The 19,984-nt window shown below is 36.6% G+C and overlaps 1 protein-coding gene and 1 long non-coding RNA gene across 4 annotated transcripts in view; one reads left to right on the forward strand and one right to left on the reverse strand.

Moving 5' to 3' along the window:
- LOC111414292 (netrin receptor UNC5C) overlaps positions 1–19,984 on the reverse strand; it is a 130,869-nt gene that overhangs the window by 97,428 nt on the left and 13,457 nt on the right. For all 3 annotated transcript variants that reach the window (XM_023045601.2, XM_023045600.2, XM_023045602.2), the window contains exon 3: positions 7,488–7,883. In XM_023045601.2, coding sequence (XP_022901369.2) covers positions 7,488–7,883 — 396 coding nt within the window. The remainder of the gene's footprint in view (positions 1–7,487; positions 7,884–19,984) is intronic.
- On the forward strand, positions 939–18,623 carry LOC139430283 (uncharacterized). The gene is made up of 3 exons (XR_011640742.1): positions 939–1,220; positions 13,415–15,370; positions 15,438–18,623. It is a non-coding gene; the product is annotated as an uncharacterized lncRNA (long non-coding RNA).

Consider the following 19,984-nt stretch of genomic DNA (forward strand, 5'->3'; position numbering starts at 1 on the left):
CTCAAAAATTAGATGATTGAAGAGTTACCACCAATTAATCATGGTGGTATCTTGGTCGGTTCGTTTGACAATTTCATCAAGAAGTACCGGTCGGCTTTTTCTTTTAATTAACGATGATTTATTGACGTACCGACAAGGGTCAACAACGAGTTCCCCCCGTTTTTAGTCCAATTAGAGCGTTCAATTTGAAAAGTAAATATAGTTATGCATCTATTTTTCATAGTCAATTACAATCCCTCTTACGTCTTTAGTTATTCTTATTTAACCAGAGGGAGAAGTTTTGATTAAATATGAATCGTTAAAAGATTTGAGAAGAACCAAGTCGTTCATTAATTTTTGAAGTTTTATTAATCGTGGGTGAGGTTACGAATAATAATAATTATACAAAACTGTTTTTGTATTAATAAAATGATTTAAATATGTTTTTTATTGTATTTAATCCATGTAAAGTCGATACGAAGTAATTTTGTAGAATTTTGACAGTGACATAACCTCAAATTTCATTTTTCATTAATTTCTTATTGAAATTCATGTTTATCCGGTTAAAACTATTGGAAACGAGAATCTTAGCATGTCAAGAACGAAAACCATCCATCATATGGGAGTTTTGATGAAGAATTGGACGAAAATCCGTACATTAAATTTGAATACATTTTTGAAGCTGGACGTTGAAATCTAAAAGAAAATGTTTCGAAATCAGCAAAACAAAGTTAAAGCAATAAAACTACAACATTTCATGCATAAATATTGTTAAAATAAAAATTTTTATAATTTTTGATAAAATTTAATTGGTGACATTTGACATTTCGAAGTTGGCTATACCGGAGAAATTTAAGTGACGAATTTCATGTTGAAGAATTTAACCAATCAGAAAACGTTATTTAAAACGTTCTTGCAATAAACAAACGAAACTGGTCGATTTTAGTGTGATTTCGAACGTGACAAGGAGTGCACGCTACTTGTCAATCACCATTGTGACATAACCTCAAAAATGGAAAACATTATTTCAATAAGTTAAATAAGAAGAAAATAAGTTTATTCGAATTGAAATTAATCACCTTTAGTAATAAAAAAGAAAATTAACTGGTTCTTGATCCAATTAATCCAGCATACCATTTCGAAGAATTATTCCAATCCAATCAATAAGCATTGTTTCCGATTCCTTTGAAGAGTCCAAGTTTCCTTAACCGAGAACTTCAGTAAACTACAAGATAAGCTAAGTAATTTTTATTGATTTTTTTTAATTTATTTGTATTATTTAAAAAAAGATTATTATTACAAAGTTAAGAAAGTGCTAGTTTCGACATCTAAAAATCTTTGATCCGTTAATGTTTAAGAAGGAAACGAAAGATTAAAGCTAATCACTTAAGGAAACTGGTAGGCGTTGATTAATAAACGGAAATCGTTCAACTAAGAGACACCAAAGAGAACGATCGCGCCGCACCGGGGTCAGAATCTTTCTTGTAGGTGTTATTACGGTACAAGAGAGAAAATGATGAAAAGCAAAGGCGGAGTCGGTGTTGTCAAGCAAATTGAGGAGGTCTGAAAAGAGCTGAAGCCCTGAAATATTACAGGGTGTGTTGGCACCGCCTATGGTAGGCTCGAAATAACAGATCTCACGAACGGTCCGGTTATAAATCGCCGAATGAATTCCGGGAGACAGAGAACGCGGACGCAAAGAGGAGGCGGAATTTAGCGAACGCGCGTCATAATAAAACGAGCTTCGATGACAAGCGGGCCCAATTAAACGCTTTGAATCGGCGCGGGCGTTAATTGAAACTATAAATTAGAGGGAGGGGTCCGCGGGCCCGCGTTCCGCTCGGTTCACCTTTTGTTAAAATAAGCCGGTCGTTTCAGTATTTCGGTCGGGACACTACGCTCTAGGCTCACATTGTTTCGCGGGGCCGAGCTTTTCAACGACGGGAATTATCGCAAAGCTCGATTATCACGATTTCAGTCGGACGGGTTTGGGGTACCAAACAAAATTCCATTTCACTCGCCTCGAAACGCCAAATAAACGGTCGGTTCGTTAATTAATTAATTTATAGAAACGAAGCCGTAAATGTTTATCCATAATTCTCCTACCGCACAGTAAACTGACTCCTTTCTAGCCGGCTGCCGTGTTCCGTTGGGAGATTTCTACGTGCGCTGGGATTTGAATTTCAAACGAGGCGCGAGACAATTGAAACTCGACGGCAACTGTTTCTTGGTCTCGGCTCGATAGTGTTTTCCAATCGTTTTTAAATCACCTCTTTCTCTCGGCGCGTAAAACTTTCCTTAAACGATCAAATTTTATAGTTCCCATAGGATTCTTGTTATTTCAATGCTTACTCGGCCCGTTTTGTTTCCGTATATCGATGTGTTGATATCAATAAAATGGATATACCATCGATAACGGTAAACTTTTTTCTCTTTTACAACAAAGTTCAAGAACACTATTACGTTTATGTCTCTCTACGTGATTAATCACCAACGTATTATATGGGCATTAAGTAACCACTCAAACGAATAGATCAAGGTTTCGACACAGAATATTAACAAGGATTATGCGTTAATAAAAATGGATTAAAAGTAATTCAACGTACATATATACAGTAGTAATACATGAGATACGAAGAGATTAAATATAATCTGATTTGAAATTAATTGACTGGTAATGTAAGAATAAATTTTAAGATGACTGAGGATAAGAAATTTGCAAACAAAGTTGCCTATATAATGGAAATATTAAAAAAAATTCATTGTTTTCAAAGAATTATGTCACATTTGAACATTTGAAGAAATGATTTTCAATATATCCAAAATTATTTAAATTTGCTTCAAAATGCTTTTTATTTCAAGGTGATATCTCAATTTGTCTTTCAGATATGGCTTTTTAAAAAATGATGTCTTTAACCTGAAATTAATTAATGTGGTGCGAGGTTGAATACAAGGAATCATAACAACCACATTTGAAGAATTAAAGAAATGATTCTCACCATATCTAACACTAATTAAATTTGCTAGAAAATGCTTTTTATTTCATGGTGATATCTCAATTAGTCTTTGAGATATGGTTTTCTAAAGATTGATGTTTTTTAACCCAAAATCAATTATTATGGTTACACAGAGTTGAATACAAAACAATATAATAGTCATATTTGAAGATTTGAAGAAATGATTTTCAACATATCCAAAATCATTTAAATTTGCTACAAAATGCTTTTTATTTTCTGATAATATCTCAATTTGTCTTTCAGATATGGCTTTTTAAAGAATGATGTCTTTTAACCTGAAATTAATTAATGTGGTAATGCGGAGTTGAATACAAGGAATTATAACAACCACATTTGAAGAATTGAAGAAATGATTCTCACCATATCCAACACTAATTAAATTTGCTACAAAATGCTTTTTATTTCATGATGATACCTCAATTTGTCTTTGAGATACGGCTCCTTAAAGATTGATGACTTTTAGCCCAAAAGAAATTGTTATGGTTATGCAGAGTACAAGAAATTTTAACAGTCATATTTGAAGATTTAAAGAAATGATTCTCACCATATCTAACATCATTTAAATTTGCTACAGAATGCTTTTTCGTTCAAGATGATATCTCAATTTGTCAGTGAGATACGGCTCTTTAAAGATTGATGTCTTTTAACATAAAATCAATTATTGTGGTAATGCAGAGTTGAACACAAGAAATCATAACAACCTCAACATATCCAACATGACTTAATTTTGCTACAAAATGCTGTTTTTGAGATATGGCTTTTTTATATCAAAAATTAAAATCTCTCTATTGGCAAAAAAGTTAAGATGGAGACATTTAGTGTGTTATAAAAGATTCTTAAGATATTTATTTAAATCCTACTCTTTGTCTTGGGTGTTGACAAAAAAGCTTGGTTTTTTACCTATGTTGTCAAAGGTTCTGAAAGGAATTCTTAAAGATCAATTAACGATATTTATTGCAGCTGGGTTTCATCGTCAACATAACTATTTCGTTGCAATGCTAATGGTCATTGATGACATTCTTTCGAAAGCAAACAAAGAAAACATCTTTTCGCAAAGTTCTTTACATCATTTCGCGTCTTTAGAAATAAAGTGGCACAACTCAAATAATAGTGTTTCTAGGAAAATAAAACATAGTATGGCATTTTATGATTAAAACTAAAATTATTACTAAAGGTGCGATTTGTCTTTGTTAGATTTATGATTTATCACTAACATTATATGAGATAACCTATATAATGAACAAGTTATTTAACACTAGCTCTGGTACAGAATTGTGAATCGTTATGAAGTTGTAGTGTTCTGTTTGGTAACAGCGGCCCCAATGGCTAACACGCCATGGTACAACACACCCGGTACACGTAGGGTTCGTACTGATAACATTATGATGAATAGCGAACTGCAGCTGCGTTTTAGGAGCGGTGTGCAACTCGAGCATCGAAATTGAGTACGCGAAGTGGCACGTTACGTGCATGTTACCTTCGAAATTTCATTACGATGACAGAACAAACCGTGCGTTCAATTAATAACGATGCTGCTCCGAAGCCCTTGGGGTGTAGAAGAGGGTTTAATTGGTCGCCGGAGAACAACGTCCGATATATAAATTTATCTGCAAACTTTAAGGGCGTAAACTATATCAAACGCGCATTAGCGAGGCCCTCCCGACTACTATTTCAGCCGGCAAGTTTACTCTTGCATGAGCCATTTAACACGCATCTTTGGCGAGAGTCGACGCCCTTATCTGTAATATACTCTCTGTAAAGCGAGCTTCGCGGCTTTGCTATCTTCGTACAGCGTACGCCCGATTTCGCTCAAACAAATGGGACAGGTGCAGGTCGTGTTTACAAATTGTTGACGAACAAAAATGATTACGTTATCCAGCTGAATCGTAAATTCGGTAGAACGGAAGTTTGCGTTTCCACAAGCAAGATTGGGGTCTAAGACTTCCTTATTTGATGTTAAGGTGTAATAAATAAATATTATTTTATAGTCGTATTACAAAATTGATCCCTTTCTTTGTCTGAGGTAAAAACAAGTTGATTTAGATAGGATCCACGAGGGAAAGGAAGAGGACGCTTAAAGAAATTCAAATGGAATGCGCATAAATTCCAAACGACCCTCTCTAATATGATAAAGTAGTTTCCGAGAGGGAATGAGAACGGAGACATGCCGAGGTATTTGTTACCGGAAAGATGGGCTGACAAACAGCGTCGAGGACGACATCTTCAACCAACGTCCCTGATGCGGTTGCGATTGTTTTCCTCTTTTCCCCGTTTCTTTCTTTACCCCCACAGAATTTCCAACTTCCAACGTGCCACTTTAAATTCTAGAGTTCACCGAAGTGAGACGTTGACTTCCCGTGCGAAACCCACCGATTGGCGAGAAAATTAAATGTAAATAATACATGGACTAAGGTTTGAGAAGGCGTTGGTCGTGGACGACAACGGCGTCGAAGAAATCGGATCGATAAGTCGTCTACAACCCCCCTTGATTGGGTTGGATGAAATTGAAAAGTTACGAAAGGATAAAACCGCGACCCGGCATCTCTTCTCTAACTCCACGGAAACCGGGCGATACATCACCTTCTTTGACATAAATGCATAACATCCTGCGATGTCTCAAAAGCGAAATTGCACGCCGAATTGATTTACGAGATATTCTATAAATTTTGCGCGTGAAAGTTTAGACGCTTGTGTTTTGTTTTCATGTTAGAAAGTCCTCATTGATTGCAGAATTCATACCGTCTAATTATATTCTATTTTTTAATTCGAAATTGAAGCGCCAAAAAGAAAGGTTGCAAAAATTACACTAGGAAAATTCAAGATGTTGCTGGCCACCTAAAAACATTCGGGTTTAGTATTAAATCTAGTCTTAGTTCTAGTTTTATTGTTAGTTCAATAAAAATATACAACATAGCAGTATCTTATGCTAAGTAGAGCTACCTACCACTGCCACTAAAACTAACACTAGACCGAGAACTAGAAACATTCGGATTTAGCCGCATATCTTTCAAGACGGCTAAACCCGAATGATTCTAGTTGTAGGTCTTGTGTTAGTTCTAGTGATAGTGCTAGTGTAAAACTAAAACTAACATTAGACCTAGAACAAGAAAGTTTCGGTTTCAATATTTTCTAGTTCCAGGTCTAGTGGTAGTTCTAGTTTTAATTCAATAAAAATATACAACATAGCAGTATCTTATGCTAACTAGCGCTACCTACCACTGCCACTAGAACTAACACTAGACCGAGAAAGAGAAACATTCGGATTTAGCCGCACGTCTCTCAAGACGGCTAAACCCGAATGATTCTAGTTCTAGGTCTTGTGTTAGTTCTAGTGATAGTGCTGGTGTAAAACTAGGACTAACACTAGACCGAGAACTAGAAACATTCGGGTTTAGCCGCACGTCTCTCAAGACGGCTAAACCCGAATGATTCTAGTTCTAGGTCTTGTGTTAGTTCTAGTGATAGTGCTAGTGTAAAACTAGAATTAACACTGGACTTAGCCGTGCGTCTGAGGACGCACGGCTAAACCCGAAGCTTTTTAGTTCTAGGTCTAGTGTTAGTTCTAGTTTTAATTGTTATTTAGCACTAGATTGTTGTTAATTCTTATTGAACTAAAACTAGACCAAGAACTAGAAACATTTGGGTTTAGCTGTTAGTTTCTTAAGACGGTTAAACCAAATTCGAATGTTTCTAGTTCTAGGTCTAATATCAGTTCTAGTACGCGTAATTATTTGGTTGCACTCTCCATAAATTATTATCAGATTCATAATCCTCATTACTAAATTCCAAATGTGGCATTTCTTGAAAACAGCTCACTACAAAAAGTCGTCACACTAACAGAAATAAACCATAGCCTTAGCAAATGTTAAACAGGTTATTTTTTCCATCATTCTTGTATCGGTATTTCTTGTGATTCCGATTAACATTTTAGCTATAGGATATTCCACATAAAATTGATCCAAAATTTTTCATAAAAATTAATTCATGTTAGGGTTGCCATTTGAAAAAATTGATTTTTAGGCTTTTCTTAAGTTCAACTTTGATATTATAATTTGAACACCTGTATATCATTTCGATGAACCTTAGTGATCAATTAAAAAATAGAGTATAGAAAATGTCAAAACGTTGCGTGTCATCATTACGATCAATTTAGCAAACAATTCAGCGTATCAGCATTAAATTCCGGTTTCCACGTGCATGCTCATGACTCTCTGTAGCCGGTGGTGGCCATATCGAGCGTCATATCGCGTTCAGATGCAACTATAACAGTAAACGTCGTCGTAATCTAGATCGTCCTCCAATGTAGCTGCCCGCGTAACATGTTCATACAACGGACAAGCCGCCCCGTTGATTATATTAAATTGAATAACGGGGGAGTGTGTGTTCGTACTCGTTCTTGCGCGAACAGGAAAATCTGGGTTAACATTATACGAGAGCGTAAAAAACATTCGTTTTGACGTGCGTTTTAAAATAAAATATTTTTTTACTTACAAGCAACTTCTATGGTGGCTGGTTGGCTTTTGCTGGTACCTCTGGCGCCGTTATAAGCATGACACTCACATTTAAATTTGTCTTTACCAAAGTATTCCTCAACCATATCCCTTGTAACATTGATTTCCGCTTCAACAATTCGCACCCCACTTTGCGGATCAACAAAACTCATCGGGATCGTTTCCAACCGTTCACCGTTACATTTAAAGTATACTTGAAGAGCGTGTGCCGCTTTGCATCGTAAAGTGGCCGGTCTCGTTTTAACAACAAACGCATCTGAAGGTTCTTGAAGAAATAGAGGTTCTGAATCTTGAATTGTGAGTAAAGTGTCTTCAGGTTCCTCCGAGGATTTCGTTGGTGCTGGATCTTCGATTTTATCGTCAAGAATATGATCGTCTGTAACAAAATAAAATAAAATTATGTGATTCAATTAGCTATGATTTAAGGAATGACATTTTTTGGGGTTAGATTATACCAAATTTTGAGTTTTTACATATACCATATATGCGAGAAAGTAAAATGTTGTGTTGGATAAACGTTGTTTGTGAAAAAGTTCTGAGAATAGTTTGAGGCAAGAACAAAGCTACCGTGTCGCTGTTAAAACGTCTAAATTAATATTAACGACCTACGGACCTAATGCAAATGGCTAGGGTCGTTCCAAGACTGGTTGTCCTGCGAAGCATTGTCTTCTCCTATGGTGTAGTGGGATGCGTGTGTCCTTTGGGTTGTTCTTTTTTTCGGGTCCGAATTAAAATTCAAGCCCGCTAATGTCGCATCTTCTTTTTTGCGGCCGGTTCTGCCCGTTCCGTTCGTCGACGGTTTTGTAATAAAAATGCAAATCCGGAGGAGTTTGTACAAAACCCTCCTTCACGCTCGCCGACTCTCCGCCGTGTATCTCTGTGTATTTTAGCGATGGTGTTCCGAAATTAACCGTGATTTTTTTTTCAGTAGGCAACAGACAATGGACCTCTGTCGTATTCTAAAAATATCATTACAACCCCAAACGGCAATATATTTCCGTCGAAATTCTTCTCTCCAGACTTTGTGCGTTCCCGGTGAAATATAACGGCTTTAAAATACCTCATTACGTTCGTTGAGCTGGGATTTACATTGTATGTCACCGCGGTTTAGTGTCTGGGCGAGGCCGATTCAGGTAGTAGCCAAACTGCAGTAATTTCCGTTGATTATAGCTGCAATAAAAAAGTTTCTTCTTGATCGCGGCGAAAAACTCTACCTGGCATTCAACTTTCTTGCCAAATCCATTTATCTTCGGAGATATTACCCCGGCTTTGGTTTCGGCCGCGAACCTAATTAACACTTAAGTGTTTCAGAGAAAAATCATGATTCCTCTTGATACCATAAGAGTATTATAAAAGTCCCACCCATGAAACGAACACTGTGAACTTTAATCCTCAATAAATTTGGATGTTTATAATGCTACTTATTTGTTAACTCAACCTTAATTCTTTAACACTTCAACCACGCTTCTTATACTGAATCTCTTGAAACTATAATTAATTACGTTCTTTAAAATTCCTATCGTAACGTTCCAGATTAAATAACGTGCATATCTGTTAACGATTTTTCATTGTGGACGTATGCGGTTCGCCAACAAACAACGCCGATGCAGAACCGACCATCAATTATCAGAAGAGTAATAAAAAATCGTAACGCCCACGCGGCCATAAAGCTGCTAGGCCACTAAAAACAAACAGTTTCAGAGGCCACTTGCTGACCGTTCCTCGTACAAGTTTGAAAAATCGGGTTCCGGAATCCACGTGAGAAGACGACCCTTTAACACGCAAACTTCTTCGTATAACTAAGAAGTAACCAAGAAGAATCCAAGAAATATCCACGAAACGAATTTATCAAAAGACGTATCTTAGAAAGTGGTTGTGTTGTGGTGCGAACAAGTTTATACCGGGCGGCGAGTACCGCAAAATAAATTAACGTAATTAAGAGAATCATGTCAGCAGATACGTATTTAATGATATGTTGGACCAGATGAATCTTCGGCCATTAATTATTCCAGTTCAACTGGCCGTCCCGGCGTATTAATATGTCGTTAAGCTCCGGTGCCTAACACGGCGTATAATGCTCGTGGAACGCTGATTACCGGCGCCTTTTTGCGCTTGTCCGCCTGTCGTCGTTGACTCTTGCGAGTTTATTAAATCGACCAATTATTAACTGTCGTTTCATGGTGATAACTCTAATCTGGTATTTTGTCACCTTCTTATTTCTTTACTTTTTTAGAAAACAATGAAAATTTCATTCCATCTCAATCTTATTTCATCTTAATACAATAAAACCTCGATATAACGGAATCTAAGGAGATTGCTACATCGCGGGAGCAGATGCACAGCTCGAAGGACCGTTAGTGACGTCACGTATAGGTAACCAAAAATTGGGTAAATTTCAAAAAACCATAACGCTTTTATTTATGAAGAAAAAGAAATAATTTATATATGAAATTAAAGTTGAAGATGTCTACTTCCGAAATGTGTATTATATTTATATATAAAAAAAATGGAGAAAATTATTAATGAATATCATGACGATTATTAGATAACCAGAAAGTACTTGAATTTCAAAAAATCATAACTTCGATGTTTATGACAATAATTTATATCTCAAATTAAACCTGAAGATGTGTTCTTTCGAAACCTGTATAATATTTAAAAATGGCATATAAGAAAATTTTAAGAAAAAAATTAATGAATATGACAACGTTTTTTAGATAACCAAAAATTAGGTAATTTTCAAAAAACTATACCTAACTCTTTTATTTATGAAGAAAAAGATTTAATTTATATATGAAATTAAAGCTGAAGATGTCTACTTCCGAAACGTGTATTATATTTATATATTTTGTATAAAAAAAAATGGAGAAAATTATTAATGAATATCATGACGATTATTAAATAACCAGAGGGTACTTAAATTTCAAAAAATTATAACTTCGTTGTTTATGAAAGTAAAGAGTCGATTTATATCTCAAATTAAACCTGAAGATGTGTTCTTTCGAAACCTGTATAATATTTCAAAATACCATATTAGAAAATTTGGAGAAAAAAATTAATGAATATGACAACGTTTTTTAGATAACCAAAAATTAGGTAAATTTCAAAAAACTATACCCAACTCTTTTATTTATGAAGAAAAAGAAATAATTTATATATGAAATTAAAGCTGAAGATGTCTACTTCCAAAACCTGAATAATATTAATAAATTTTATATAAAAAAAAATTTGAGAAAATTATTAATGAATATCATAATGATTATAGATAACCAGAAAGTACTTAAATTTCAAAAAATCATAACTTCGTTGTTTATGAAAATAATTTATATCTTAAATTAAACCTGAAGATGTGTTCTTTCGAAACCTGTATAATATTTAAAAATGGCATATAAGAAAATTTTAAGAAAAAAATTAATGAATATGGTTACGTTTTTCAGATAACATAAAATTAGATAAATTTCCAAAAACCATAACACCTTTATTTATGAAGATAAATAAATAATTTATATATGAAATTAAAGCTGAAGATGTCCACTTCCGAAACGTGTATTATATTTATAACGTTTATATAAAAAACTTTTGATTGAGATATGAAAAAGTATGGTGATGTTATTTTTTTTGGATAACATACAAGAAAGTAAATAAATATATAGGAGTAGCATCATTGATTTTATGTAAAATACCCAATCAAGAGAACCTCCTTTGAAAGTCTAAACGCGTCGCGGCAGCTACCGGAACGAAAAAGCGTTTTAAATTGAAAAACATAAAGATCGTATCAGTCTTGATAGAGGTACCACCGGACTCTCTCCAGAGAAGGGGGTCTATGTCGAGCGTTTACGACGACCGGGCCGCGGTGATCGAAGATACGGTGAATTGCGAGAGATGCTACGATTAGCTACTCCTTTTTCCTTCAGTGGTCGGGGACCGCGGGCGAAGAGCCTCTCCGTGCGCCGCTCGAATACCAGTAGTAGCCGTCGAGGAATGCGCAATTTATCGAACTCATAACACTAAATAACCTGGCGAGTACCTGCGGGCTAAAATTAAGTGACGCCCACGCGGCGGCCGCGAGAGAAGAAGCCAATTTATTGCGCGAGCCTCCGGTACCGTCGCGACCACTAAGCGCTGCTTAAATAATATTTTAGCCGAGCTGAGTATAAACTAAGGCATAACGATAAATCGAGAGCTTTTTCTTAACTTTCGATGCTACCAAGTCTTAATCTTAATCTTTTTTAATCTCCCTTTTCGTAAGTAGGTTTAAACAAAATTTTTTTGCTAATAATAGCGTTCATTCATTTCTAGAAATCAATGAATTTTTCGCGTAGATACTTGTTCAAATATTGATCGTGCACTCGACAAATTGGCCTCTCGACCGATTTTTGCCCCATTCGGAACGTAGTCGTTCACTCGTATAACGGCAAATAGAGATATCGACCTTATCTCGCGCTTTGCCATTTCCGATTGAGACGTCCATTGTCGGCACGTCTCGTGAGAGACTCTCCATCCTAGAGTTATCTCTTTCGCGGTCCACCGGGTTGTGGTTGGCGCCAAATACAACTATCTAGAGTTTTGTCGAGTGCAGCCCCAGATCTTTTTCTTATCAAGAATAAATTCAATCATACAAACAATAACATTGGTTTAAGGTGAATCAAACTTTTTTGCTAAACCTTTATAAGAATACAGTAATACCCCGATATAATAACAGTGGTAGTGTAAAACTAGAACTAACACTAGACCTAGAACTAGAAAGTTTCGGGTTTACCCGTGCGTCTTCAGACGCACGGCTACTAGTTTTAATTGTTATTCAGCGCTAAATTGTTGTATATTATTAAACTAAAAGTGGAACTAACACTAAACCTAGTGGAAATTAAAAAAATTTCATATAAGGCACTTTTGGCTACAACCCTTCCCCGTTTTAATCCGTTATATCAATGTTTTACAGTATTTTAATAAACTGTACTCGAGGAGCTAAAACAAAAAAAAATACATACAAAGTTGTGGTTTATTTCTGTTGGAATATCCACAACTTTAGCACTATTATTCAGAAGCCAATTTTGCATGCCATCACATACGTTTAGGTATTTATGTGAAAAGGAAGCATTAGTCTCGCCGGTTTTGCAAGCACACAGGAGTAAACTCCAGGTAGTACGAACAAACATCCATTAAAAAGTGCTTGGGGGCAAACGTTTCCGAACCAGCACGTTTATTGGGAAGTGTTCAACGTGTATGATTTATCGTGTGCGATGTAGAATAGCGTCGAGACGCGCGTAGGATGAACTCTCGCGGTAGTGGTGTTCTCTTAAAGCGGTCAGATTAAAGCGAGTTCACGTTTCTTTGCGGCGGAAAATCCTCTGCGTACACACGTATCTCTCTACAAAGAGAGAGAACGGATTTTTTCAATCCGTACCGCCGTACATCGTCCTAAATCAAACAGTGGGACGAAAACAAACCCGGACTCTGTACGGTTGTCGATTTTTCCGCGTATCGCCTCCCACAGATGTCACTTGAGCGTGTTCTTCCCACAGGGCCGGGCATAAATAAATGTCGGGGACCGCCTTCTCTGTGTCCCCGGAACGCTTCCTCCCCATAAGTGACAGATCGCTCCCGAATGAATTTCGCCGAAACCCTGGTATTGTTTAGCTACATAGAAATACCATTAGGCCGATTTCAATTAGCCGAAACCCTACGAATACCTGCGCGGTACCGTTCGTGATTCATTTTAAACCGTTCCACTCGATTTATTATTGCTGGCAATAAATCAGGTGAGCGTCGGCTCGAAATTCAAACCGATAACGTCACCTATGTACTATACTAAATAAGCGAAAATTTCCGTCTGGTTTCCTCTCTAATTTATTTATGCAGATAAAAAGCTTTTTTTAATTATGAAAATATCAATTTTTTTTTTCTTAGAAGCATTTATGATGATGTATCAAGGAAAGAAGAAGAGAATAAGAATATCAGAAAGGTGAAAGAGTGAATATCAGACCAATACTTTTCAACATATCATTCGAATATGTTACGAGAAAAACCTTAATCGATCTAAACGCAATCTTGATGAACAAATCCGTCCAAATGGTGGGATATGGGATGACCTTAACATTTTTGGCAGATGTAGGGAATCAAGAAAACTTTTCGAAACCTCGAAACTGCTGAAAGAGAGATTGGACTGAGGATCAACGAAGACAAAACTAAAAGAAACTTTCTGTTTAAATTTACATTAAATATACCAAACTCATTCAACAGAAGATTTATTTTAAGATTAATGTGATTTGTGATGGTCTCTCCTAAATTCTCAAAAGTTAAATAAAAATGGTTATTGGAGCACAAATATTACTGGTCATGGAAGAATATTTACAGAATTCAGCCAAATAGTAGAAAGGATGATGACTAAGGATGTAGTTCTATGTTGATGCAGATCTTAATTGAGAAATCTTCATTATTCTGGAGATGTTTTAGAGTGTACATTGCCTTTAACTTATCTACGGAGGTGACTTGAGGATATTTGATATTCCACAAAAACATTTATTATGATTGGGTTGGTCTGGATTGGGTTCGGTTGGGTTGGGTTGGGTTGAGTTGGAGCTTTCACTTTAATTATGAAAATATCAATTTTTTCTTTGAAGCATTTATGATGATTTATCAAGGAAAGAAGAAGAGAATAAGAATATCAGAAAGGTGAAAGAGTGAATATCAGACCAATACTTTTCAACATATCATTCGAATATGTTACGAGAAAAACCTTAATCGATCTAAACGCAGTCTTGATGGACAAATCCGTCCAAATGGTGGGATATGAAGATGACCTTAACATTTTTGACAGATGCAGGGAATCAAGAAAACTTTTGGAAACCTCGAAACTACTGAAAGAGAGATTGGACTGAGGATCAACGAAGACAAAACTAAAAGAAACTTTCTGTTTAAATTTACGTTAAATATACCAAACTCATTCAACAGAAGATTTATTCCAAGATTAATGTGATTTGTGATGGTCTCTCCTAAATTCTCAAAAGTTAAAAAGAACACAATCATGGTTATAGGAGCACAAATATTACTGGTCATGGAAGAATATTTACAGAATTCAGCCAAATAGTAGAAAGGATGATGACTAAGGATGTAGTTCTATGTTGATGCAGATCTTAATTGAGAAATCTTCATTATTCTGGAGATGTTTTAGAGTGTATATTGCCTTTAACTTATCTACGGAGGTGACTTGAGGATATTTGATATTCCACAAAAACATTTATTATGATTGGGTTGGTCTGGATTGGGTTGGATTGGGTTGAGCTGGATTGAACCAGACGTCCCCCTCCGCCCTATCGTCAGCGCCATCAACTCCCCAACATACCAGCTGGCTAAACATCTTGCAAAGATTCTGTCCCCCTTTACTTATTTTGTGGAATCGGTAAAAGGTGTAAAGCTGGATGCTGGGGATATGTTGGTAAGTTTCGATGTGGAATCCCTTTTTACTAGGGTACCAGTTAAGGATGCTGTAGAGGGTCTTCGCCGGAAACGCATTCCGGAGGGTTTACCAGGATACGTGCTAGATCTGGTGGAGTATTGCTTATCGTCGACGTATTTCAGCTGGAAAGGAGAATTTTACGAGCAGTTCGAAGGGGCAGCGGAAAAGAGCCAGTGGAAACCAAAACTATGGCTCCGATATGTGGATGACACGTTTGTGATATGGCAACATGGTCAAAAACGGCTCCAAGAGTTCTTGGATCACTTGAACTCTCAACATCCTATGATTAAGTTCACCATGGAAACAGAAACTGCCAAAAAACTACCTTTCCTAGATGTGTTGGTCACCAGGACGACAAATGGAGATATAGAACTTGGTGTATACCGAAAGAAGACCCATACCAACAGGTATTTACAGGCATGTTCACATCATCATCCCCAACAGAAGAGGTTCGTGATCCGTACATTATTTCAGCGAGCAGCGAGACTATGTGAAGGAGAGAACTTGAAGAAGTAGCAACACTTTCTACGAGGCGTGCTGCAGAAGAATGGATACACTTCGAGGGACATCAACCAGGCCATCAAGCAGCGAAAGCAGAAAGAGGACACGGTAAGTACAAAACCACTTGGATTTATCTGTCTTCCCTATGTTTCAGGTGTAACGGAACGAATTGCTAGGCACCTCAAGAAGAACGACATCGTGGTGCGGTACGGCACGGTCAGCAAAATTCGGAACACACTCCCGATAGCCAAGGACAAACTAACTCCATTAAAAGGAGCGGGAGTCTGTCGACTATCGTGTAGTTGTGGGAAGGTTTATGTTGGCCAAACTGGACGCAACGTCGAGTGCCGCATCAAGGAGCATGAGAGGGATGTAAGGCTGAAGAAGATCCGAAAAGCAGTTTTTGACCAATGTTTGACAAAAAAATTGGGAGTACTCATAGGTTGAAGACTTTCCGTTTCATCTTATAGGAATGAATAGTACAGCCATAAACCCACAGGAAGCGGTCCAATAAGAAAACCACCAAAAAGATGGCAAAAACAAGAAATGTTTCCACAACGACTTAAAAATTAACAGACCGAGTGGTCTAGATATACAAGAAGATGTATGATTATTAGATAACAAACAAATTTAATTGTATTTATTTGCAATGAGCTTATAAAAACCAATTAATTAAGATTAATATGATCCTGGTATACATCGCGTAAAACCAGCAATCTTCTCAATACCAACCGTTGGTTAGTAACCGTAGAGAGATCTCAGTCCGGTCTTGTAATTTAAAAAAGCCGGCATTAATTTTAAAAATCCTCACCAACCGTCGTCCCCGAGCGGTTGCCGCCGTAATCCTCCGGGCCATCCTTCACTTGTATATATAACAATTAACTGGCCGGAACAAAAAACGCGGATGCCTTTGCATAAATTTACATGTCCACCGAGCGGTACACGAGAAATTTCGACGTCGCACATGCATAATGCGCATTTAGGGTCATTCCTGGTGCCCTTTTTTGGGGTGAGCCGACGTCGAGATGTTTGTCTCTTATTCGCAAGTGGAAAGAGAGTGGAACTTGCCTCTTTCTCGTTGTTGTTTATGGTCGCTTATGAACGAACGCCGACTTCTCCGTCCATGAGGGACGTTTAAACGGATCGTTAAGCGTTACGTTATACTTCTCGAAAATTAACGACGCTAATTACCCTCCCCGTCGTCCCGTTTTGGGTGAGATTCCACCACGTAACACTACTACAATGTTTCTGGTTAATGTCCGACGATTACTCTTTGTTACTTAAGATGACAAAAGTTTATTTTTTTATTTGATATGTGGAATTAATTTCACCCATTCCTAAATTCTATATTTCCCATCTCATAAAGTCCTGATCTTATGAAGATCTCATAAGGTGGAACGACTCCGTCAAACTTGTCGTTGGAATTCTCGCCATCCAGACGTCTCTAACACGGGGGGGGGCGCGTTCGGTAATTATCCTGTTGGATGAGGGGGTGGTGAAGAGGAGGACACGACCTACATTCCTGTAATTAAAATTTTTCCGTTGACGGGATATTCGATGTAATTCGCGCATTCCTCCGTCAGAAAGAAATTGCTCCCGATAATAAAAGTCAATGGGTTTATTGGTGGAGTGGGGTCGAAAATTCCATTATGTTTCCACCAGGAAACTGTCTGTCTACAAGGAAATATCGGGCGACATAAATTTAATACACGTTATTAGCTTTTTTTTACGCCGGAAGAACTCGACGCCCCGGGAAAAGATGCAAATGCGATCAGCTTAGGAAAAAATATTTCAGGGCTAGAATAGACGGGGAAACAGAGTCTTTTGAGGGGTTTACGAAACGGGCTGAAAAGGATATGCGGTAACAGAGATTTTTGACGTATTTCACAGATGTCATCATGTTTTATTTCTGTCTGGAGATTTTATACTTGTACTATCTTTTTTAATGCGGATTTTAAAACAACAAAACAATATGCGGGAGCACTCCCAATATTAAAAATTCTTTTGTTAGCAAAAAGTTTTAATTTTTAAGCTTTTATTTGTTGTTGAGTCGTATTTAAACTTCTCAATTAAGTCGAATTAGAATTTAAATACGGAACTTTACAGTGCGAATTCATTCGTAAAACTTTTCGTTGAAAATCCATTCGAACCTATTGAAAGCTAAAAGCGGGTAAATATTTGGTTTCCATTCATGGAAAAACAAAGTTCGATAAAAGAGTTTCTCTAAATCATTCGACTTTTTCGACTACGTTTGAATTTATTTAATTAATTGGCGGTTTCGTTGCTTCGATTTGCGCCGAGAGATTCGGCCTGTTCCGATGTAAAACAGGAAATTGGACGCTTTCAGTGCATGAAATTGAAACCAGCGGTAAAGCCCCCGAAAGCTCGACGACTACGTTAAATATTAACCATGTTGCGCGAATTCCAGTTTTCCTTCATCAAATATTCACGCCTTCAAATGGCACCGTTTAAAACTTGAGCGAAAATTTTAGGTTAAGTCTCTTGAAACTTACGTTGCGCTTAAGGTTTAATTAAATTCGTTTCAAGTTTGTTTTGCGATAATACGATTCCATTTAACCCAACACACTGAAACAGTAAGTCGTTAAAGTAGTTACAGATTATTTTCTTTTTAACTCGCACAATCTCGTAATCCGCTCCTTTCATAGTAAACTCTTCAATTATTTTAATAACAGCGATTAATCCCGTTCGCCCCCTAAAGGGCCTCGCTACGCGTATACACGTTTATTGCGGGTTTCCATAGCTTCATTATCCACAAATTGTCTCGGCGATCTCAAATTACGGTTTTCCCGGCGCCGAGATTTCCCTAAATCAACCACAAATTGCTTATAATGACGTCCTTCGCCAGTGACGTCATCGAAAACTGAAAAATGTGGCTGAAATAAAAAAAAATAATGTGTAATTTATGGTCCAGTTTGCGCGCTGGGCCTAAATCCGAGCGTATGTAACACCGCAGATGCATATACATCAACCTCGAGTTTGAAAAATTGTGAAATACTGCTTTCGGAGTCGAATGTGTACGTGCTATACTTTCCCTATACGTTTTCATTATTTTAAAAGCTTTACGAAATATTTTTGTGTGCCTTGAATAAGGGGTAGATTTCATATTTTTTTCTTGTTGATAATATTAATATCTTAAATTAAAGCTGAAGATTTGTTCTTTCGAAACCTGTAAAAGATTTCAAAATACTATATAAGAAAATTTTGAGAATAAAATTAATTTATTATTAGATCAATGAAAAATATACAATAATTTAACGTTAAATAACAATTAAAACTAGATCTAACACTAGTGTTAGTTCTAGTTTTACACTAACACTACCACTAGAACTAACAGAAGACCTAGAACTAGAATCATTCCGGTTTAGCCATACTGAGAGACGCACGGCTAAACCCGAATGTTTCTATTTCTAGATCTAGTGTTAGTTCTAGTTTTAATTGTTATTGAGCGCTACCTACCACTATCACTAGAACTAACATTAGACCTAGAACTAGAAACATTCGGGTTTAGCCGCACGTCTCTAAAGACGTCTTTCAAAGTCTTTCAAGACGGCTAAACCCGAATGATTCTAGTTCTCGGTCTTGTGTTAATTCTAGTGATAGTGCTACTTTAAACTAGAACTAACACTAGACCTAGAACTAGAAAATATTGGGTTTATATCGTCTGAAGACGTAGCCGTGCGTCTTCAGACGATATAAACTCAATATTTTCTAGTTCTAGGTGTAGTGTTAGTTCTAGTTTTAATTGTTGTGCAGTGCTAGACCAAGAACTAGAAACATTCGGGTTTAGCCGTTAGTTTCTTAAGACGGCTAAACCAAACCCGTTTGTTTCTAGTTCTAGGCCTAATGTTAGTTCTAGTTCAATGATAAATATAGAACAATATAATGGTAATAAAATTTACTGTAATTGTACATACTAATGTATCATTATATTTTAATTATACTAGATTCTCTGTAGTACTATTACCTTGACAACTATTGTTACCGTCTTGAATGATATCTTCATCAATAATTAGAGCATTTCCTAATATAATCCAATCACGTATTTCATTATCGTCTAATAGTGTGCCGGGCGAATACATTGAGACATAATTGCGCTAATGATTTTGCACTATCGAAATAATTGTCAATCGAATTAATTCTGTTTGGAAATGGATGTTCCAAAGTGCTCAAGTTTTGCAACTTTCAAGATCTATGTCCGAATTGAACACAAAAAAATTGAATCTAAGTCAAGAAGATTAAATGAAGTGGATGAAGTACAAAATATGTCAAATCAAATTGATGAAACTTTTATTAAAATAAACTGTTTACTATAATCTGTCAAGGATTGAGTAGAAGATTATAACTTATAGATAAGAGGAAATAGGGACATAATTCGGGGATTAATTTACGTCACACGTGACAGTAGAAATTTGATACTTCAACTGGGAGGATAGTGCATGATTTACGGCGACGAAGCGGATTCAGGCGCGATGTACGGTGGCATTGTTGAGATTAGCCGT

Source organism: Onthophagus taurus, chromosome 6, assembly GCF_036711975.1.
Source record: "Onthophagus taurus isolate NC chromosome 6, IU_Otau_3.0, whole genome shotgun sequence".
In the NCBI taxonomy this organism is placed as follows: domain Eukaryota; kingdom Metazoa; phylum Arthropoda; class Insecta; order Coleoptera; family Scarabaeidae; genus Onthophagus; species Onthophagus taurus.